At 42.8% G+C, this 21,223-nt stretch overlaps 1 protein-coding gene across 2 annotated transcripts in view; it reads right to left on the bottom strand.

The window, feature by feature from the left end:
- Positions 1–21,223, bottom strand: part of AP1G2 (adaptor related protein complex 1 subunit gamma 2) — an 84,482-nt gene that overhangs the window by 2,124 nt on the left and 61,135 nt on the right. The window contains exons 18-21 of one of the 2 annotated variants that reach the window (XM_077299301.1): positions 11,334–11,469; positions 10,155–10,287; positions 8,057–8,220; positions 6,681–6,779 (exon numbers count right to left, since the gene is read on the bottom strand). In XM_077299301.1, coding sequence (XP_077155416.1) covers positions 6,681–6,779; positions 8,057–8,220; positions 10,155–10,287; positions 11,334–11,469 — 532 coding nt within the window. The remainder of the gene's footprint in view (positions 1–6,680; positions 6,780–8,056; positions 8,221–10,154; positions 10,288–11,333; positions 11,470–21,223) is intronic. The other variant, XM_077299307.1, reaches the window with a different exon arrangement.

Genomic DNA, 21,223 nt, shown 5'->3' with positions numbered 1-21,223 from the left:
GGAAGTGGTTGTCCAAACGTCACCTGGGGTAGAAATAGCAAATATTGAAAGGATATTTTAGCTCCCTAGGAGAGAAGGCAACGAGACATCACCACAGTGATTGTCCAAACGTCACCTGGGGTAGAAATAGCTAAAATGAGAAATAAACAGACCAAAACCGTCTTAGGACAAGTGGAAGCAGCAGATATCATACAGGAAAGATGTGGAAAGGCAGTCAGAAGTCAGATTAGAAGAGTGAGAGGAAAATTGGGAATTTCAGAAGCACTTATGTTCAGTACAGAATGGGAAAGACTGAGTAAAGAACGAGGTGGAATTATCAAAGATAATGGGTGGGAAGAAATCATACATTGTATGATAGAGGTCTCAAAAACAGCTAAAGAGGAGAATTGGAAGTATGATCCAGACACTTCCAAATGGATCATGGGAAAGGGAAAAAGTTGTAATATAATCCCACCACCTTACCTAGATCCAAAAGCCCAATCATTTGTACCATCTGGAAGAACAGAAGGAGGAAAACAGAGGGAAAGGGGGTCTACAGGTGTGATTATGCAGAAATTTGGGCAAAGTATTGAAGAATATAGTCAAGAACTAGAAAATAGCTTTAGGGATGAAGGATTGGATTTGACTGATGCTTCAGTAAGGAGACTTTTTACAAAACAATTAATAGAGGGGCTAGATCCGAAAATCAGAGAAAAATTTAAATCCTCTACTCCAGATTGGAGAACAATTGAACAACCAAATATTGTGAAACAGCGATGTTTAGGAATAGCCATGGATATGAGAGAGAATCGTAAGCCTGTTAGAATAGCACAAGCTAATACAGGAGGAAGAGTGAGACACAATTTTCCTTGCCACTACTGTAAAAAGCCAGGTCATTTCCAAAAAGAGTGCAGGAAGAAGTTGGCAGATATAAAGTCAGGCAAATTTGTTCCCAGAAATAACCCTTCCCAAACGGACAACCAGCAGAAATCTACCATCATAGATGGTCCCATATCAGATTCAGATTGACTCGATGTGTTACAAACTTCCCTACCAGCTAGAAGACCTATGATACAGGTGAATGTGGGGGGGAGAGAGATTCCATTTTTGATAGATACAGGTGCAACTTCCTCAATTTTGAATCAAGATTTTCTTCCGAATCCGGAAGATATTTCAGAACAAACAACTTTTGCTGAGGGTTATGATGGGGTAATTCGAACACTGCCATATACTGTGCCCCTAGAGGTCTCATTAGGACCTAAATGTTTTGCATCCAGATTTTTGTATGCCAGAGGTGCCCCAACATGTCTGTTAGGAACTGATGTCCTAAAGAAATTAGAAGCTAACATCAATTTTAGGGAAGATGGCACAGTTATGTTGACTATCCCTGATGATGCAGAATCATTAGAACAATATGTCAGAATTCAGGCTTTTGAGGATTATGCTGAAGAAAAAGAGTACACCACAGATCTAGACCTCTCAACGGTCCCAGAAACACTGTGGGCACAGGGTGACACTGATGTGGGATTATTGCATATCTCTCCTGTAAAATTATCTGTGCAACCAGGAACTGTTCTCCCACAGCTCAGACAATACCCTGTGAGTGCCCAGCAGGAATTAGCAATTACAAAACAGATAGAGGGATATAGAGAGAGAGGAGTTCTGGTAGAGATACAATCACCTGCTAACACTCCTCTGTATCCAGTCAAGAAGAGAACTCTTGATAAGGGTTCTATGCCCAAATATCGTATGGTACATGATCTAAGAGAAATAAACAAAGTTCTAGATCCAATCACCCCAGTTGTACCCAATCCTCATACGTTACTATCACAGATACCAGCCAGTTCTCAAGTGTTTACTGTAATAGATCTTTCAAATGCATTTTTCTCGGTTCCTTTACACCAAGATAGTTGGCATTTATTTGCATTTACATTTAAGGGCAAACAGTTGGCGTGGACACGCCTTCCACAGGGAATGATACACTCCCCTACTCTTTATTCAAATGCCCTACAAACAGTCCTTCAGAGGTTTGAACCCGAATCACAGGTAGTAATTTTGCAGTATGTGGATGACCTACTACTTTGCTGCCCAGATCTAGAAACTGCAGAAAGGTCCACTGTGAGTTTACTATGTTTTCTAGAAAAAGAAGGGTGTAAAGTGAATAGATAAAAGCTACAAGTTTGTCAGACCAAAGTGGTCTTTCTAGGTCATTGCATTTCTCAAGGTAAAAAGCATCTTACACCTCAAAGAACTGAAGCAATAAGACAGATGAATGAGCCTAGAAATCATAAACAGCTACGAGCATTTTTAGGAATAGTGTCTCATTGTAGACAATGGATTATACATGCCAGTCAACTAATGCAACCACTGTATGACTGTGTAAAAAGTGAACCTTATTTGTTGACAAAAGAAGGTCAGATTTCGTTCCAACAATTAAAAGATGCCCTTGTTTCAGCTCCAGCGTTAGGGCTACCAGACTACACCAAACCAGTTCAGCTTATGGCTGCAGAAGTTGATTCCCATGCTACAGGAGTTCTTACCCAGAAGCATGCAGGGAAACAAAGACCAATTGCATATCTTTCAGCAAGGTTAGATCCAGTAGCCAGGGCAGCGCCAACCTGTGTACGTGTGGTTGTTGCTGTCTCGCTATTGTTGGACAAAGCATCAGAAATTGTCCTAGAGCATCCACTCACAGTTCAAACTACGCATGATGTTTATGGGATATTAAACCAGGTCCAACCAAAACACATTTCCATGGCCAGACATTTGCGGCTACAGTGTTCTTTGCTGCTTCCCTCTACTATCACATTTGCAAGGCTTCAGACTCTCAATTTAGCTACATTGCTACCTCTCGAGTCTGAAGGGGGGAATAAGGACACTGATCCACACGCAAATTTTTTCCCTACAGACACACATGATTGTACAGAGCTCATTTTACAAGAGACGGTAGGCTTACCCAATGTATCCGAAACACCACTTCAAAATCCAGATTTAGAGCTGTTTATAGATGGTAGTAGGTTTGCAGATGACACAGGTAACTTCCATACAGGGTATGCAGTTGTGTCAGAATCTGAAACTCTCAAAGCAGAGCCACTTCCACCGAAACAGTCTGCACAAGAAGCAGAACTAACAGCATTGATTGAAGCGCTAAAAATAGCTGAGAATCAGACAGCTAATATATACACTGATTCTAGGTATGCACATGGTATTGTGTTTGACTTTGGAGTAATCTGGAGAGCTAGAGGTTATATGACAGCGTCAGGCCAACCTGTAAAACATGCTTCTTTGATCAAACAGATCTTAGAGGCTGCACAAGAAACAAAAGAAGTAGCAGTAATTAAGGTAGCTGCACATGTGAGACTCGACACTAGGGAATCTAGGGGAAATGATAGGGCTGATAAAGCAGCCAAGGCAGCAGCGGTCAAACCCTTACAGCAGGTTCATACTGTAAACCCCACAGAAAATACTGAAGATAGACTGAGACAAGCACAGGAAGATGCAGGAGAAGAGGAGAGGGACAGGTGGAAAAAGGAAGGGGCAGAAGAACAAGCAGGAATTTGGAAGAAAGATGGACTAATATGTCTACCTAGAGCCTGGTACCCGATTGTAGTTGGTGGACTGCACCACCCTACTCATGTGTCTGCAAATGCAATGACACTACTGGCAAAGCAAGTCTGGTTGGCTCCAGGTTTTGGCAACTACGCAAGAGACTATTGTGCAACATGCGCTATATGCCTGGCACATAATCCTGGACAGACAACAAAGACCCCTATGAAGCATCACGTCCGACCTCTCTATCCGTTTCAGCGATTACAAATAGACTTTATCCAGCTGCCGAAAAGTAATGGGTATGAGTATGTGTTGGTATGTGTGGACATGTTCTCAGGGTGGCCAGAGGCCTATCCAGTTCGGAAGGCTTCAGCTAAAAACACTGCTGTAAAGCTAGTTGCCGAACTGATACCCCGTTACGGTCTCCCTGAAGTGATCGAGTCAGATAGGGGTACTCATTTCACTGGAGAAATATTTCAAAATGTACTGAAAATGTTGGGTGTTGAAAGTCAGTTACACACTCCGTACCATCCTCAAAGTTCTGGTAAGGTGGAACGCATGAATGGAACTTTAAAATTAAAAATACAGAAAGCCATGGCTGAAACAGGAAAGCCTTGGACAGAATGCCTTCCACTGGCCCTTTACTCAATACGCAATACCCCAAGGGGTAAGACTAAACTGTCTCCATATGAAATTTTGTTTGGCAGGACTGCCAATTTAGGATGTTATTTTCCACAACAACTTGTGTTAAATATTGAGTCATTGACTTCTTATGTGCAAAATCTTCAGAAACAATTAACTAAGGTGCATGCACAAGTTTTTGCTTCCCTTCCAGATCCTGACAACATTGAAGGAAGTCACAAGTTGGAACCAGGTGATCAAGTCTATGTAAAAAGACACACCAGAAAGGCTCTTGAACCAAGATTTGACGGACCCTTCCAAGTCCTGTTGACAACACCTACATCAGTCAAGCTCGAAGGAAAGGCATCATGGATACATGCAAGCCATTGCAAAAGAGCAGTATAAAACTCATAACATTGATGTTAATAGTATTAACCTCAACGGAGGCATGGGATAGACTAAATTCTTTAACCCCTTTGAATAATAGATTCGTACAACATCATAGAAAATTAGTACATGACATTTAAATTAAAGGACGTACAACGACTCAGAGATCAGTATGATAAAGACAATGACCAGAATAAGGATAGCTGGTGGTCTGATACTTTCTCTTTTCTCAACCCAGCCAACTGGTTCAGAGGAATCGGCGGGTGGGTTGCTGGGATTATGCAGAGCATAATACATATAGTTATGATTATTGTAGTCATATACGTACTATTCCAGATTGTGCTCAAGAGTATCTCAGTATGCACAGATAAATTTTGTGTAATAGATGCAAGAGTATAAATTTTCTTCTTTATTCTTATGTTATCCTCTAGTGATTCTAATTAATATTACTGTACTAATTTTTGTTTTTATATTTTAGTATACTTATTGCAAAACAAAGAAAAGGTTGTGAGAGTTAAACGGAAGAATTGATAGTAGATTTGATTCTCTTATTGAATACAAGTGTGTATATGTGTAATACCAAAAATAAAGGCTTTGTCTTTGGCCCTGTGGTAATCTAAAATATGGATATGTTAAAGGGGGATTTGTGATAGATTATAAAAGAAATATGTCAAAGGGGGGAATTGTAGAGATCAGATTGAAGAATCCATTTTGTTTTTCTTTACAGAGATGTCTGGTTCATATGAGCAAACTTGAGCAGAATAGACATTTTCCTTTTATGGACGCATACCTTCTTGTTATTGTGACCTTTGACCTACATTCCAGAAGTTGGACGTGACCAGCAGAATAGATATTCTTTTGTTAGAGAATATGAGCCCTTGTACGCATGTCTGTAAATGCTTATCTCATTCCTATATAAACAGGAGGGGTGAGCCCAGTGAGTCAGAGGCGAGCTCCTGAGCGATCCCTGCATATGAATACACATCTCTTGTGCTGTGTGTTATTACTTGGATCTCTCTACATCAGAAAGCCGGGGACGGATGAGGACTCAACACTACCAATTGGGTACAATTTGATCACTGAGGTCACTGGTGTGCTATCTGTACTCTCTTCCAACAATCCCTACAGCGATGTACCCTGTTCCCAATTGGGTACAATTTGATCACTGAGGTCACTGGTGTGCTATCTGTACACACTTCCAACAATCACTACAGGGATGTACCTTTTTCCCATTGGGTACAATTTGATCACTGAGGTCACTGGTGTGCTATCTGTACACACTTCCAACAATCACTACAGGGATGTACCCTTTTCCCATTGGGTACAATTTGATCACTGAGGTCACTGGTGTGCTATCTGTACACAGTTCCAACAATCACTACAGCGATGTACCTTTTTCCCATTGGGTACAATTTGATCACTGAGGTCACTGGTGTGCTATCTGTACACACTTCCAACAATCACTACAGGGATGTACCTTTTTCCCATTGGGTACAATTTGATCACTGAGGTCACTGGTGTGCTATCTGTACACAGTTCCAACAATCACTACAGGGATGTACCCTTTTCCCATTGGGTACAATTTGATCACTGAGGTCACTGGTGTGCTATCTGTACACACTTCCAACAATCACTACAGCGATGTACCTTTTTCCCATTGGGTACAATTTGATCACTGAGGTCACTGGTGTGCTATCTGTACACACTTCCAACAATCACTACAGGGATGTACCTTTTTCCCATTGGGTACAATTTGATCACTGAGGTCACTGGTGTGCTATCTGTACACACTTCCAACAATCACTACAGGGATGTACCCTTTTCCCATTGGGTACAATTTGATCACTGAGGTCACTGGTGTGCTATCTGTACACACTTCCAACAATCACTACAGCGATGTACCTTTTTCCCATTGGGTACAATTTGATCACTGAGGTCACTGGTGTGCTATCTGTACACACTAACAACAATCACTACAGGGATGTACCCTTTTCCCATTGGGTACAATTTGAACACTGCGGTCACTGGTGTGCTATCTGTACACTCTTCCTACAATCTCAAAATAGATTTACTCCAAAAATGTGTGTGGTGGTTAATCCAAAAAAAGATTGACACGTGTTACATCAATACTGCATCCATAGTACCTTTTGAGGGTTTAGAATACGGAGAGACTGTGTAACAGATCCTCCACCAGAAGCTGGAAGTGAAGATCCACTAGGAGCCTGAAGTTGGATCTGAACATTCTGAAATATAGGAAACATACAGTAACATAATAATTCAAGTAGAGAACAACTCAGATATTATATAGTTAGCATATCAGTGGGTCTATACAGGCTGCACTAAAATTATTGGCAGCTCCTGATAACTTGGATCAGAAACCAAATCATGTATTCATGTATGGTGACAAATCAGCACTTACTGTGGTCTTAAAACTCTGCCATGTTATAGAGAAGACTTCACCCCCAAATGCCAATGCATTGAGAAGCAGAAAAACAGCAATGAAGACAGAAATCAGAGTAGTTTATGGAAACTAAACTGGATCATTTCTTTATATTGATACTTATAGCAGCACTCCTCCCATCAAAATTTGCATCCTCTCAATATATTGCAGTCATCATATTATATAGCTCTGTGTACAGTACTTACAATTGCTCATTTTGTTCTTCTACCCAGTTTATTCTTCCACTTTTCCACTATTTTGACGTCATGTGATTTAAAACTGGCTAGCTGAATCCTTCTAAGCTCAGTAGAGTTACAAGTCTACATCACTGCAAAGTCCCAGGCATGTGGTAGGAATGGAGCAACTGGGTCAGAAGTTCTACACAGCTTTATGAAGAAACAGGAAGTCTCTGCTCCCTGCATGAGATATCATTACAACTAGAATTCTACATCACTACAAAGTCCCTGGCATCCCAGCTCCACTCACTCTTTAACTCTTGACCTAGCTGCTTGGTTCCTCCTCCATGCCAGGGTCTTAGAATTGTAGTTATAATGATGACTCATGCAGGGAAAAGAGACTTCCTGTTTCTATTTAAAGCTTAGAAGGATTCAGATAGTCTATTTTTAATCACGTGATATGATAGACCTAAAGGAAAAGAGAAGAATCAACAGGGTAGAAGGGCAAAATGAGCAATTGTAAGTACGGTATATTGTGCCACATAACATGACGATTGCAATATATTAAGAGAATAAAAATGGTGTTGGAAGTTCTTTTTTAAGATCTGAGGTTTATTACATGACCCATCTGAAAAGCACTAAAGAATTTTCAATCTTTAAAGAAAAACAAAAATCTTTTAAGATCAATGACAAGAATATCATTTTAAAGTCAGTGCCCTATTTGGACATCATTGATCTTGTCTTAAGCTTCCATTTTTTCTACAGATAAATGTAAATACCATAAATGTGTATTATCACACAACTCTGTAGAGGGTGCTAAAGCTCCCCTAGAGGAGGGGACAATTTTCCATTTTTGCCTATGGGTGCACGATAAGCAATGAAGATGTACATTTCAAGGACTCACCTTGGGCACAGCAGCCTGAAGCTGGAAGTCCGAGATGTCACTAGATGAGGAGTTTGTGGCACAAGAATTGATGACTAGGAGAGCAGGGCTAGATGGTGGACGCACAAAGGAGAATTCTACTAGCAGCCCATTATTATTATAGGCAACAAGTGGCAGTGGAGCTGCTGTAACAAATTACAGAAATGGGAGTTGAAGAGAGGTAAATCAGAACTCGGTACAGCGTGGCCATAGTTCATATAAATGGTACTACATGTAAGTATGCCCAACTTTCATGGTTGTGCTTAATCCCAGCCCGCACAGTAGAAACCCAAACCCCCTTATAAAGTGCCTGATGCAGGGATATTCAATCTTACCCATGGACATTGAAGAGCACAGAGAGAGAAATGCGTGGGTGCGTATTCAGTGAGTGCAGCCATTAGGACCACGGGTAAAACTGAATATCAGACAGTATGTTAGCATGTATTACCTCACCTTTCCATTTAGAAATGGCTATTAATAGGAGAATTTAAGAGAACTTGTCAACAGCCAAAAAAGTGGCCTGTTTTACTCTTATTTTATTACTGCTCCCCTGAGCAGTAATTTTTTTTTTTTTGCTTTTTTTTGGACAATCTGATCTAGAGATATGAGCCTTTTTATTTAGTGCTAATTAGTATGGTCTGTACTGATGGGAGCTCACAGGATTCCCTGGGGGAGTAACTTTAGGCTGTTCTGCAGACCACAAAACTTAAGGTACCTTCACACGAACCGACGCTGCAGCGATACAGACAACGATGCCGATCGCTGCAGCGTCGCTGTTTGATCGCTGGGGAGCTGTCACACAGACCGCTCTCCAGCGACCAACGATGCCGAGGTCCCCGGGTAACCAGGGTAAACATCGGGTTGCTAAGCGCAGAGCTGCGCTTAGCAACCCGATGTTTACCCTGGTTACCAGCGTAAAAGTAAAAAAAACAAACAGTACATGCTCACCTGCGCGTCCCCTGCCGTCTGCTTCCTGACACTGACTGAGCTCCGGCCCTAACAGCAGAGCGGTGACGTCACCGCTGTGCTTTCACTTTCACTTTAGGGCCGGTGTTCTGAAATTTGTCGGCATGTCGTAGATAGTAGGGATGGGCGAGGCTACGGAGTCACGTGGCGCAAACTGACCAATCACGGCCAAGCAACAGCTGAAGATGCAGGGTGGAGAGAAGAGGAGCTCTGGGCGGCAACATGCCTGAAAATTTCAGGGACGGGCGTGAGTATGGCACCTAGTCACTCCCCGCTGCTTTAATCACCCCCCTTTGCAGAAATGAAGACGCCCTGAAATTTCTGAGCATAGTAACGCCCCCCTCCCTTTGTCACGCCCCCTCCCTCACTATTGTGGTTTTAACCAAGCCCCCAGGTGCTATACTCACGCCCGTCCCTGAAATTTTCAGGCATGTTGCCGCCCAGAGCTCCTCTTCTCTCCACCCTGCATCTTCAGCTGTTGCTTGGCCGTGATTGGTCAGTTTGCGCCACGTGACTCCGTAGCCTCGCCCATCCCTACTATCTACGACATGCCGACAAATTTCAGAACACCGGCGCTCAGTAAGTGTCAGGAAGCAGACGCTGGGGGACGCGCAGGTGAGTATGTACCGTTTGTTTTTTTTTACTTTTACGCTGGTAACCAGGGTAAACATCGGGTTACTAAGCGCGGCCCTGCGCTTGGTAACCCGATGTTTACCCTGGTTACCAGTGTAAAACATCGCTGGTATCGTTGCTTTTGCTTTCAAACACAACGATACACAGCGATCGGACGACCAAATAAAGTTCTGGACTTTATTCAGCGACCAGCGACATCACAGCAGGATCCTGATCGCTGCTGCGTGTCAAACGAAACGATATCGCTAGCCAGGACGCTGCAACGTCACGGATCGCTAGCGATGTCGTTTCGTGTGAAGGTACCTTTAGCGCTAAATAAGGCAGCCTCTAGAACCATATGACGGATTTAAAAAACAAAAAAAACAGAATACTCTTGAAATTGAGAACATATTTACCAATATTAGAGCTTCCCTTTAAAGGAATAGTTACCAATAGTAGAACTTCCCTTTAAAGAAGTTCTTAAAAATATGTTTTTATATACCTGGGTTTGGAGTTTCATCTAAAAGATCCAACAGGCTTCCCCCATTGGGCACATTCTGGTTTATAGACGAGATCCCTAATGTCACTGGTGTGCTATCTGTAGTCTCTTCCAACAATCCCAAAAGATCTGTAACCTACAGAATAAGGATGTAAGATATAATGCAAGGAAGTGCTGATCTGAAGTGCATATTCAAACTTCTAAAAACGTCTTTACAATAACATTTATACAATTCACCAGACTCATTTCTTTAAAGGGAACCTGTCAGTACAAAAATGCAGTCCAATCTGCAGGCACCATCTTATAGAGCCGGGGTAATAAAGCAGATTGATATATAGTTTTAGAGAAAATATTCAGTGTAACCTGTCAATTAATCATTGCCTTCTCTGCCTTTCTGACATTTTCGGTATCATGGACGGTCCTATTAGTGACTGAGTACCTCTGTATGTACACTTTTAAAAAGAAAGCTGTCAATCACTGATAGGACCGACAACTGGACCGAAAATCCCTGAAAGAGCAGAGCTTTAAATGATTAATACACGAGTTATATGGAATATCATCTCATATCATCTCACAAAACGATATATCAATCTACTCAGCTTCACCTGTTATAACATGGTGCCTGCAGATTGGACTGCAATTTCATGGTGTCAGGTTCCCTATAAAGAACATTTCAGCACTACACAAAAATCAGACTAAAAGCTAGTTTTGCGTTGTTGCTTTCTCAAATCACACCCCTTTGAGAAAGCAACAAGGCGAAACGCACGTCAGGAGCTGCAATGAGGGCATTTGTGGTCTGGGTCCAATATGGGTAAGTATCGGCAGGCTTTAATTTGAAGTTTGCTTCCTATTTCACTTTATTATATGGGGCCTTTATTTGCATTATGGTGATACATGTTACTAGTTTGATGACTAGTTGCTGATTTTTCCACTACCTTACAATAGACTCCCTGCCACTCCCTGCATGTTTTCCATGTTTCCTTCTTTCATATACACCTTGATGCTTATGGCATGCATTTCTTGGTGTTTAGTGAAAGCTAGGATTTAGAATGTTTCTTCTAAGCGGAAATGTTATAGGTACAGCGCCCAATACAACAGTGTGTGATATTCATGTAACCGCTCATGGATTTCTCCAGTAAAGCTGCAGCCCCTGGTGCTGAAATTCTCCCCAAGAATACTCACATGGCTAACTGGCTGGCTTATGGAGGGAGTGCTTTTGGACTGGCTGTCACGGTTTTCTTTGACCTCTCCAATGCAAGTTTCAGTTTCTGCTAAAGTAGATTTTTCTACCAAGGGCATTTTCTCCAGAATGGCTGACCTGACATGAGACAGAGGGCGAAATCAACTCATGTTTGAAATTCCTATGAGTTTGCATGTTAGGTTAAAGGGTTGTCTCTTGTCGCAAAATCTTGTTGTAAAAAACAAACTGTGCTTTACTTAACATCTTCGAGTCTAGTGCGTAGTTTTCCACTGCTCCTGGTTTCTGGTATTGGCTGCGGTGCTGATGTCATGTCAACAGGTGGAGCAACCAATCAATGAACTCAGTGGCTCTGCCTGTGTAGACAAAGCGACCTGCTCAGAACCGCGAGCTCACTGATTGGCTGTCGTGCCGTCAACGTGATGTCAGTGCCACAGTCAATACTGGACACCAGGAGCAGAATTAGGGACAATAAAGAAAGTCGGTTTGCTTGTTTGTTCACATAACAGACTACGCCTGGTTGGCAAGATTTGTAAGAGGGGTTAACCACTAGTGATGAGCGAATATACTCGTTACTCAAGATTTCCCGAGCACGCTCGGGGGTCCTCCGAGTATTTTTTAGTGCTCGGAGTTTTAGTTTTTAGTGCCGCCACTAAATGATTTACATCTGTTAGCCAGCATAAGTACATGTGGGGGTTGCCTGATTGCTAGGGAATCTCCACATGTGCTTATGCTGGCTAACAGATGTAAATCATTCAGCTGCGGTGATGAAAACGAAATCTCCAAGCACTAAAAAATACTCGGAGGACCCCCGAGCGTGCTCGGGAAATCTCGAGTAACGAGTATATTCGCTCATCACTATTAACCACTTTAAATTAAGTTACTTGTATGTGCTGTAGTGATAATAATAATCTTTATTTATATAGCGCCAACATATTCCGCAGCGCTTTACAGTTTAACAGCTTCAAACACAACAGTCATAAGTAACAATGTTAACAATACAATAATTAAAGCAACACAAGACGACCCTGCTTGTGAGAGCTTACAATCTACAATGAGGTGGGGGAGATACAAAGTACAGGTGTGTATTTACAATGATGTATTTACAATGATGGTCCAGCCATCTTCAGGGAGTGGGGGATAGATGGAAGCAGTGAATGGGTTACACACAAACAAAATAACTGATTAGGGAACATGATAGGCCGCTCTGAACAAATGTGTTTTGAGGGAGCGCCTAAAACTATGCAAATTGTGGATGGTCCTAATTTCTTGGGGTAGAGCATTCCAGAGGATTGGCGCAGCACGGGAGAAGTCTTGGAGTTGGGAGTGGGAGGTACGGATTAGTGCAGAGGTTAGTCGAAAGTCATTTGCAGAGCGCAGAGGTCGGTTAGGCCAATAGACAGAAATTAGAGAGGAGATGTAAGGGGGTGTCGCACTGTGGAGAGCTTTGTGGGTGAGAACAAGTGCTTTCAATTGTATCCTGTAATGAATGGGCAGCCAGTGTAATGACTGGCGAAGAGTGGACGCGTTTGAGTAACGATTAGCTAGATAGACAACCCTGGCTGCTGCATTAAGGATTGACTGGAGAGGGGAAAGTCGAGTGAGGGGGATGCCAATTAATAGAGCATTGCAGTACTCCAGGCGGGAGTGGATCAGGGCGACAGTGAGGGTTTTTGTTGTTTCTATAGTGAGAAAAGGGCGGATTCTAGAGATGTTCTTTAGGTGTAAGCGGCATGAGCGGGCAAGAGATTGTATATGGGATGTGAAGGAGGGATCGGAGTCAAACATAACACTCAGACAGCGTGCCTGCTGCCGGGGTGTTATTATGGTGCCACCCACAGAGAGGGACACATCAGATTTAGGGAGGTTAGTAGATGATGGGAGCAGAAGAAGTTCAGTTTTGGAGAGGTTGAGTTTCAGATAGAGAGCGGACATGATGTCAGAGACTGCAGACAGACAGTCAGTGGTGTTCTGTAGTACAGCAGGAGTAAGGCCAGGGGATGACGTATATAGTTGCGTGTCGTCGGCATAAAGATGGTACTGAAAGCCAAATCTGCTGATGGTCTGTCCAATTGGGGCCGTGTAGAGGGAGAAGAGAAGGGGGCCAAGGACTGAGCCCTGGGGTACCCCGACAGTGAGAGGAAAAGATAAAGTGGAGCCAGGGAACAGAACACTGAAGGAGTGGTCAGAAAGATAGGAGGAGAACCGAGAGAGAGCAGTGTCCTTAATGCCAAGTGACTGGAGCCTAGAGAGTAAGAGAGGGTGGTCAACAGTGTCGAAAGCTGCAGAAAGATCGAGAAGAATGAGCAGAGAGTGGTCACCGTTACATTTTGCTGTCAGAAGGTCGTTGGTCACTTTGATGAGTGCAGTTTCTGTTGAGTGTAGGGGGCGGAAGCCGGACTGTGAAGGGTGTAGGAGGGAGTGAATGGAGAGGTTACGGGTAAGGCGGGAGTAGACTAGGCGCTCCAAGAGTTTAGAGATGAAGGGGAGATTGGAGACCGGTCTGTAGTTGCTTGTGCAGGATGGGTCGAGGGTGGGTTTCTTTAGTAACGGAGTAATGATAGAGTGTTTGAAGGAGGACAGGAAAATGCCTGAGGAGAGTGAGAGATTAAAGATTGTAGTTAGGTGAGTAGTGACGACTGGAGAGAGAGACTGGAGGAGATGAGAGGGAATGGGGTCGGTAGAGCATGTAGTCAGACGAGAAGAAGAGAGGAGCCTAGAGACTTCTTCTGTGATGGGATCAAATGCGGAGAGTGAGCAAGGGGAGATGCAGGGAGGGATGGGAGTCACTGAACTTGGTGTCTGGGAGCGGATTTCCTGACGGATATTGTCTATTTTCTCTATACAGTGGGAGGCCAGGTCATCAGCAGAAATGTCTGTGATAGAAGCTTGAGCTTTTGGCCTGAGGAGGGAGTGAAAGGTATCAAAAAGTTTCTTGGGGTTGTTGGATAGTGAGGAGATCAGAGTGGTGAAGTAGGTCTGTTTGGCGATGTGAAGGGCAGAGTTATAGGTCCTTAACATAAATTTGAAGTGTATGAAGTCTTCTGGTGTGCGAGTTTTCCTCCATAAGCGTTCAGCACTCCTAGAGCATCGCTGGAGAAATCGGGTTTGTGATGTGAGCCAGGGCTGTTTTACTCTGTGTTTGGAGGTTCTGAGGGTGAGGGGAGCTACTTGGTCTAGGGTGCTTCTAAGAGTGTCATTGTAGTGATGTACCGCCAGATCAGGACAGGAAAAAAAGGAGATTGGGGACAGTGATGAGTGTAAGGAGTCTGAAAGTGTATGAGGGTTAATGGCTTGTAGATTTCTGACTGAATGGTAGGTAGGAATGTGCTGGGGTGAGCGAGGATTTGTGAGCATGAAGGAGAGAATGTTGTGGTCAGAGAGGGGAAGCGGTGAGTTATTTAGGTAGGAGATTGAACACAGCCGGACAAAGACCAGGTCAAGGCTGTTACCGTCCTTGTGTGTCTCATAGGTTGAGAGCTGTGAGAGGCCGAGATAAATGTTTTATGCACATATTTTTAAAATTGGAATTTATGACACTTTCTTTCTTGGAAAACACTTTTCTAAAGTGTCTAAAAATGGGTTATTGCTAAGTGCACTCCTAAAATGTGTCACAATTATTAATGACATGTATCACAATTTTGGTGCAAAATACTGGTATATAGACAAAGTTCTTGAAAAGCTTCCTAGATTTGCCAATCTATCACACAGCATGCACTGCTTTTATAAATTTGGTGCATATTCAGGCTTATTTTAGATTGATTTTGTATACACTGTGTTCCAAGTTATTATGCAAATTGGATTTAAGTGTCATAAAGATTTAATTGTTTTGTTCTTCAAATAAACTCATGGATAGTATTGTGTCTCAGGGCTCAATGGATCACTGAAATCAATCTTAAACACATGTGATAATTAGTTTTCCAGGTGATTCTAATTAAAGGAAAACTACTTAAAAATTATGTTCCACATTATTAAGCAGGCCACAGTTTTCATGTAACATGGGAAAGAAAAAGGATCTCTCTGCTGCCGAAAAGCATCAAATAGTGCAATGCCTTGGTCAAGGGAAGAAAACATTAGATATTTCCCAAAAACTTTAGCGTGATCATCGTACAGAGATTTGTGGCTGAATCTGAGCACAGACGTGTTCGTGTTGATAAAGGCATAATGAGGAAGGTTTCTGCCAGGCAATTTCATCGGATTAAGAGAGCAGCTGCTAAAAAGCCATTACAAACCAGCAAACAGATATTTGAAGCTGCTGGTACCTCTGGAGTCCCTCCAACCTCAAGGTGTAGGATACTTCAAAGGCTTGCTTTGGGTCATAAACCTACTATTCGGCCACCCCTAATCAGTGTTCACAAGCAGATACGGTTGCAGTGGGCCCAGACATAAATGAAGACTAATTTTCAAATGTTTACTGATGAGTGTCGAGCAACCCTGGATGGTCAAGATGGATAGAGTAGTGGATGGTTGGTGGATGGCCACCATGTCCCAACAAGGCTGCGACGTCAGCAAGGAGGTGGAGGAGTAATTTTTTGGGCCGGAATCATGGGGAAACAGCTAGTAGGGCCCTTTAAGGTTCCTGAAGGTGTGAAAATGACCTCTGCAAAGTATATAGAATTTCTGACTGACAACTTTCTTCTTTAGTATAAAAAGCAAAAACGTGCCTTCAGGAGCAAAATCATCTTCATGCATGACAATGCAGCATCTCATGCTGCAAATAATACCTCTGAGTCATTGGCTCCTATGGGCATAAAAGGAGATAAACTCATGGTGTTGCCACCATCTTCCCTTGACCTCAACCCTATAGAGATCCTTTGGAGTATCATGAAACAAAAGATCTATGAGGGTGGGAGGCAGTTCACATCAAAACAGCAGCTCTGGGAGGCTATTCTCACTTCATGCAAAACAATACAAGCAGAAACTCTCCAAAAACTCACAAGTTCAATGGATGCAAGAATTGTGAAGGTGATATCAAATAAAGGTTCCTATGTTAACATGTAACTTGGCCTGCTAGGATGTTTTGGAGTTAAATAGCTTTTTTTGTTCAGTGGATGTGACCTCCTAATGCTGCAAATTCAACAAAAGAGCATTTTCAGTTCTTTAAAACATATCAAATGTTTAGAAATTCTACTGTGCCTAATAATTTGGAACAGTGCATTTTGAGTGTTATTCATTATGGAGATTATACTGTTATCATTGGGAGGTTTCTTCAATAAAATTTGATGTATACTCTAACAGGTGATGACTTTTATTAGACTGTCATTTGCACCGACCATTTAGGAAAATCCGAGAAATATATAATTTGCATAATAATTTGGAACATGGTGTAATATTAATAAATTGTATAATATTAATAAATCTGAAACATTTTTGCATTACACCACTTTATAATATTGACACTAATGTCAGGCACCAAAAAATAGTGAACTTTAACCCCTTAACCCCTTTCTGACCTCGGACGGGATAGTACGTCCGAGGTCAGAAGCCCCGCTTTGATGCGGGCTCCGGCGGTGAGCCTGCATCATAGCCGGGACATGTCAGCTGTTTTGAACAGCTGACATGTGCCCGTAATAGGCGCGGGCAGAATCGCGATCTGCCCGCGCCTAATAACTAGTTAAATGCCGCTGTCAAACGCAGACAGCGGCATTTAACTACCGCTTCCGGATGGGCGGCCGGAAATGATCGCATCGCCGACCCCGTCACATGATCGGAGGTCGGTGATGCTTCTGAATAGTAACCATAGAGGTCCTTGAGACCTCTATGGTTACTGATCCCTGGCAGCTGTGAGCGCCACCCTGTGGTCGGCGCTCACAGCACACCTGCATTTCTGCTACATAGCAGCGAACATCAGATCGCTGCTATGTAGCAGAGCCGATCGCGTTGTGCCTGCTTCTAGCCTCCTAACGGAAAAAGCTCCCAGGGTGAAGGGGTTAAATCACCCCCCTTTCGCCCCAATCAAAATAAATCAATAAAAAAAAATCAAACCTACACATATTTGGTATCGCCGCGCTCAGAATCGCCCGATCATCAATAAAAAAAAAGCATTAACCTGATCGCTAAACGGCGTAGCGAGAAAAAAATTAGAAGCGCCAGAATTATGTTTTTTTGGTCGCTGCAACATTGCATTAAAATGCAATAACGGGCGATCAAAAGAACGTATCTGCACCAAAATGGTATCATTAAAAACGCCAGCTTGGCATGCAAAAAATAAGCCCTCACCTGACCCCAGATCATGAAAATTGGAGACCCTACGGGTATCGGAAAATCACGCAATTTTTTTTTTTTTTTAGCAAACTTTGGAATTTTTTTTCACCACTTAGATAAAAAATAACCTAGACATGTTAGGTGTTTATGAACTCGTAATGACCTGGAGAATCATAATGACAGGTTAGTTTTAGCATTTGGTGAACCTAGCGAAAAAGCCAAACAAAAAACAAGTGTGAGATTGCACTTTTTTTGCAATTTCATCACACTTGGAATTTTTTTCCCGTTTTCTGTTACACGGCATGGTAAAATCAATGGTATCGTTCAAAAGTACATCTCGTCCCGCAAAAAATAAGCCCTCACATGGCCATATTGATGGAAAAATAACAAAGTTATGGCTCTGGTAAGGAGGGGAGTGAAAAACGAAAACGAAAAAACGGAAAAAGCTCCCGGGGTGAAGGGGTTAAATCACCCCCCTTTCGCCCCAATCAAAATAAATCAATAAAAAAATATCAAACCTACACATATTTGGTATCGCCGCGTTCAGAATCGCCTGTTCTATCAATAAAAAAAAAAGCATTAACCTGATCGCTAAACGGCGTAGCGAGAAAAAAATTAGAAGCGCCAGAATTACGTTTTTTTGGTCACCGCGACATTGCATTAAAATGCAATAACGGGCGATCAAAAGAACGTATCTGCACCAAAATGCTATAATTAAAAACACCAGCTTGGCACGCAAAAAATAAGCCCTCAACCGACCCCAGATCATGAAAAATGAAGACGCTACGAGTATCGGAAAATGGTCCAATTTTTTTTTTTTTTTTAAGCAAAGTTTGGAATTTTTTTCACCACTTAGATAAAAAATAACCTAGTCATGTTAGGTGTCTATGAACTCGTACTGACCTGGAGAATCATAATGGCAGGTCAGTTTTAGCATTTAGTGAACCTAGCAAAAAAAGCCAAGCAAAAAACAAGTGTGGGATTGCACTTTTTTTGCAATTTCACCGCACTTGGAATTTTTTTTCCGTTTTCTAGTACAAGATATGGTAAAACCAATGATGTCGTTCAAAAGTACAACTCGTCCCGCAAAAAATAAGCCCTCACGTGGCCAAACTGACGGAAAAATAAAAAAGGTACGGCTCTGCAAAGGAGGGGAGCGAAAAACGAACACAGAAAAACGGAAAATCCCAAGGTCATGAAGGGGTTAAGGACCAGGGGTATTTTCATTTTTGCATTTCTATTTTTTTTGCTCTCCTTCTTCCCACGGCCGTAATTTTTTTTATTTTTCAGCCAATATGGCCATTTAAGGGCTTGTTTTTTGCGGGACGAGTTGTACTTTTGAATGGCACCATTGATTTTACCATATCATGTACTCGAAAACAGGAAAAAAAATCCAAATGTGGTAAAATTGCAAAAAAAGTGCAATCCCACACTTGTTTTTTGGATTTTTTTTTCACCATGTTTACTAAATATTAAAACTGACCTGCCATTATGATTCTCCAGGTCATTACGAGTTCACAGACACCAAATATGTCTAGGTTCTTTTTTTATTTAAGTGGTGAAAAAAAAATAAAATGTTGCCATATTCCGATACCTGTAGCGTGATCTCGGGTTGGGTGAGGGCTTATTTTTTACGCGCCGATCTGACGTTTTTTTATTGATACCATTTTGGTGTGTATATGATTTTTTGATCGGCCATTATTGCATTTTATTGCAAAGTTGCAGCAACCAAAAAACGTAATTCTGGCATTTAAATTTTTTCTTACAAATATGTATGCAGGCACCATCAACTTAATAAGTCACCTGGGATCACCTAATGCATATATTTGTAAGCAATCCATGAACTGAGAAAAAAAAATAGATGAACCAAGAAAAAGTATATGCAAGTAGCAAGGGATCACCATAAGGGCCGTCCCACACGTCCAGATAATTCCGGTACCGGAATAAATCGGTACCGGAGTTATCCGTGTCCGTGTGCCTGGGAACTCACGGAGGCCATACGTGCGGCACACGTGTGCCGCCCGTATGGCGAGTGGGTACCACACGGAGCGTGTGGTACCCACTCTGCATGGTGCTGAAGCTGCTGAAGCTGCGATTCATATCCTCTCTGCAGTAGCGTTTGCTGCAGAGAAAATATGAAGAATAGTGTTAAAAATAAAGATTTAGGTGTCCGCCGCCCCCCCACCCCCTGTGCGCCCCCCCGCTGGTCAGAAAATACTTACCCGGGTCCCCCGTCGGCTGTCGCTCCTTCCTGGTCTGGCCGCGGCTTCTCCTGCATGCGGTCAGGTGGGGCCGATCATTTACAGTCATGAATATGTGGCTCCACCTCCCATAGACCAGGAAGGAGCGAGGGAGCGGGTAAGTATTTTCTGACCAGCGGGGGGGCGCACAGGGGGTGGGGGGGCGGCGGACACATGGATCTTTATTTTTAACACTATTCTTCATATTTTCTCTATAGCAAACGCTGCTACAGGGAAGATATGAATACCGGCTTCAGCACCATGTGGGGGGGACAGCGCTTACTGTAGCGCTGTCTCCTGCACGCACACGGACCCCAGACGGAGAATGTCCGTGTGAGGTCCGTGTTTTACGCGGACCCATTGACTCTATTGGGTCCGTGTAATACGTGCGCTCCCACGAACACTGACATGTCTCCGTGTTTGGCACACGGAGACACGGTCCGCAAAAAATCAATGACATCTGAACAGATGCATTGATTTTTATGGGTCTACGTGTGTCAGTGTCTCCGGTACGTGAGGAAACTGTCACCTCACGTACTGGAGCCACTGACGTGTGAAACCGGCCTAAGGCTAAGTGCACACGTTGCAGTATTGTCGCGGAAATTTCCGCGGCAATTCTGCAACTTCTGCCGCGGGTATATCACATGCGGAATTGGCATGCGTATTCCCGCTAAACACTAGCGTTTTGCAAGCGTAATTAGCTTGCAGAATGCTAGCGTTTTCCAAGCGATCTGTTGACAGGTTGGTCACACTTGTCAAACATAGTGTTTGACAAGTCTGACCAACTTTTTACTATTGATGCTGCCTATGCAGCATCAATAGTAAAAAGATCTAATGTTAAAAATGTTTAAAAAAAATTTAAAAATAGTTATTCTCACCTTCCGACAGCCCCGGATTTCCTCAGTGGTGCAAGCGGCGGCTTCCGTTCCCAAAACGCGACGTCATCCCAGGTCATTCGCACAAAGCATCCCTGGAAACGGAAACCGCCTCGTGCACCGCTGAGAGGCGGGAAGACTCCGGGGGCCATCGAAAGGTGAGTATATCCCTATTTTTTACTTTAATTCTTTTTTTTAACAATTATATGGCGCCCAGTCTGTGGAAGAGAGTCTCCTTTTCCTCCACCCTGGGTACCACTGCACATGATCCGCTTACTTCCCGCATGGTGGGCATAGCCCCATGCGGGAAGTAAGCGGATCAATGCATTCCTATGTTTGCGGAATCTGCAAATTAATGAACATGCTGCTTTTTTTTTACGGAATGCGTTTCTGCTCCGGAAAAAAAACGCAGCATGTGCATACAAAATGCGGATTGCATTTTATTAATAGGATGCTTAATGTGAGCGTTTTTTTCGCGTTTTTTTTTCGCATTTTTATAGCGAAAAAAATGCGAAAAATCTGGAACATTTTTTAAAAACACTTACATTGCCCATG

Source organism: Ranitomeya variabilis, chromosome 1 (assembly GCF_051348905.1).
Source record: "Ranitomeya variabilis isolate aRanVar5 chromosome 1, aRanVar5.hap1, whole genome shotgun sequence".
Lineage (NCBI taxonomy): Eukaryota > Metazoa > Chordata > Amphibia > Anura > Dendrobatidae > Ranitomeya > Ranitomeya variabilis.
The sequence above is the reverse complement of the archived record's forward strand: the minus strand, read 5'-3'. Positions and strand labels throughout refer to the sequence as shown.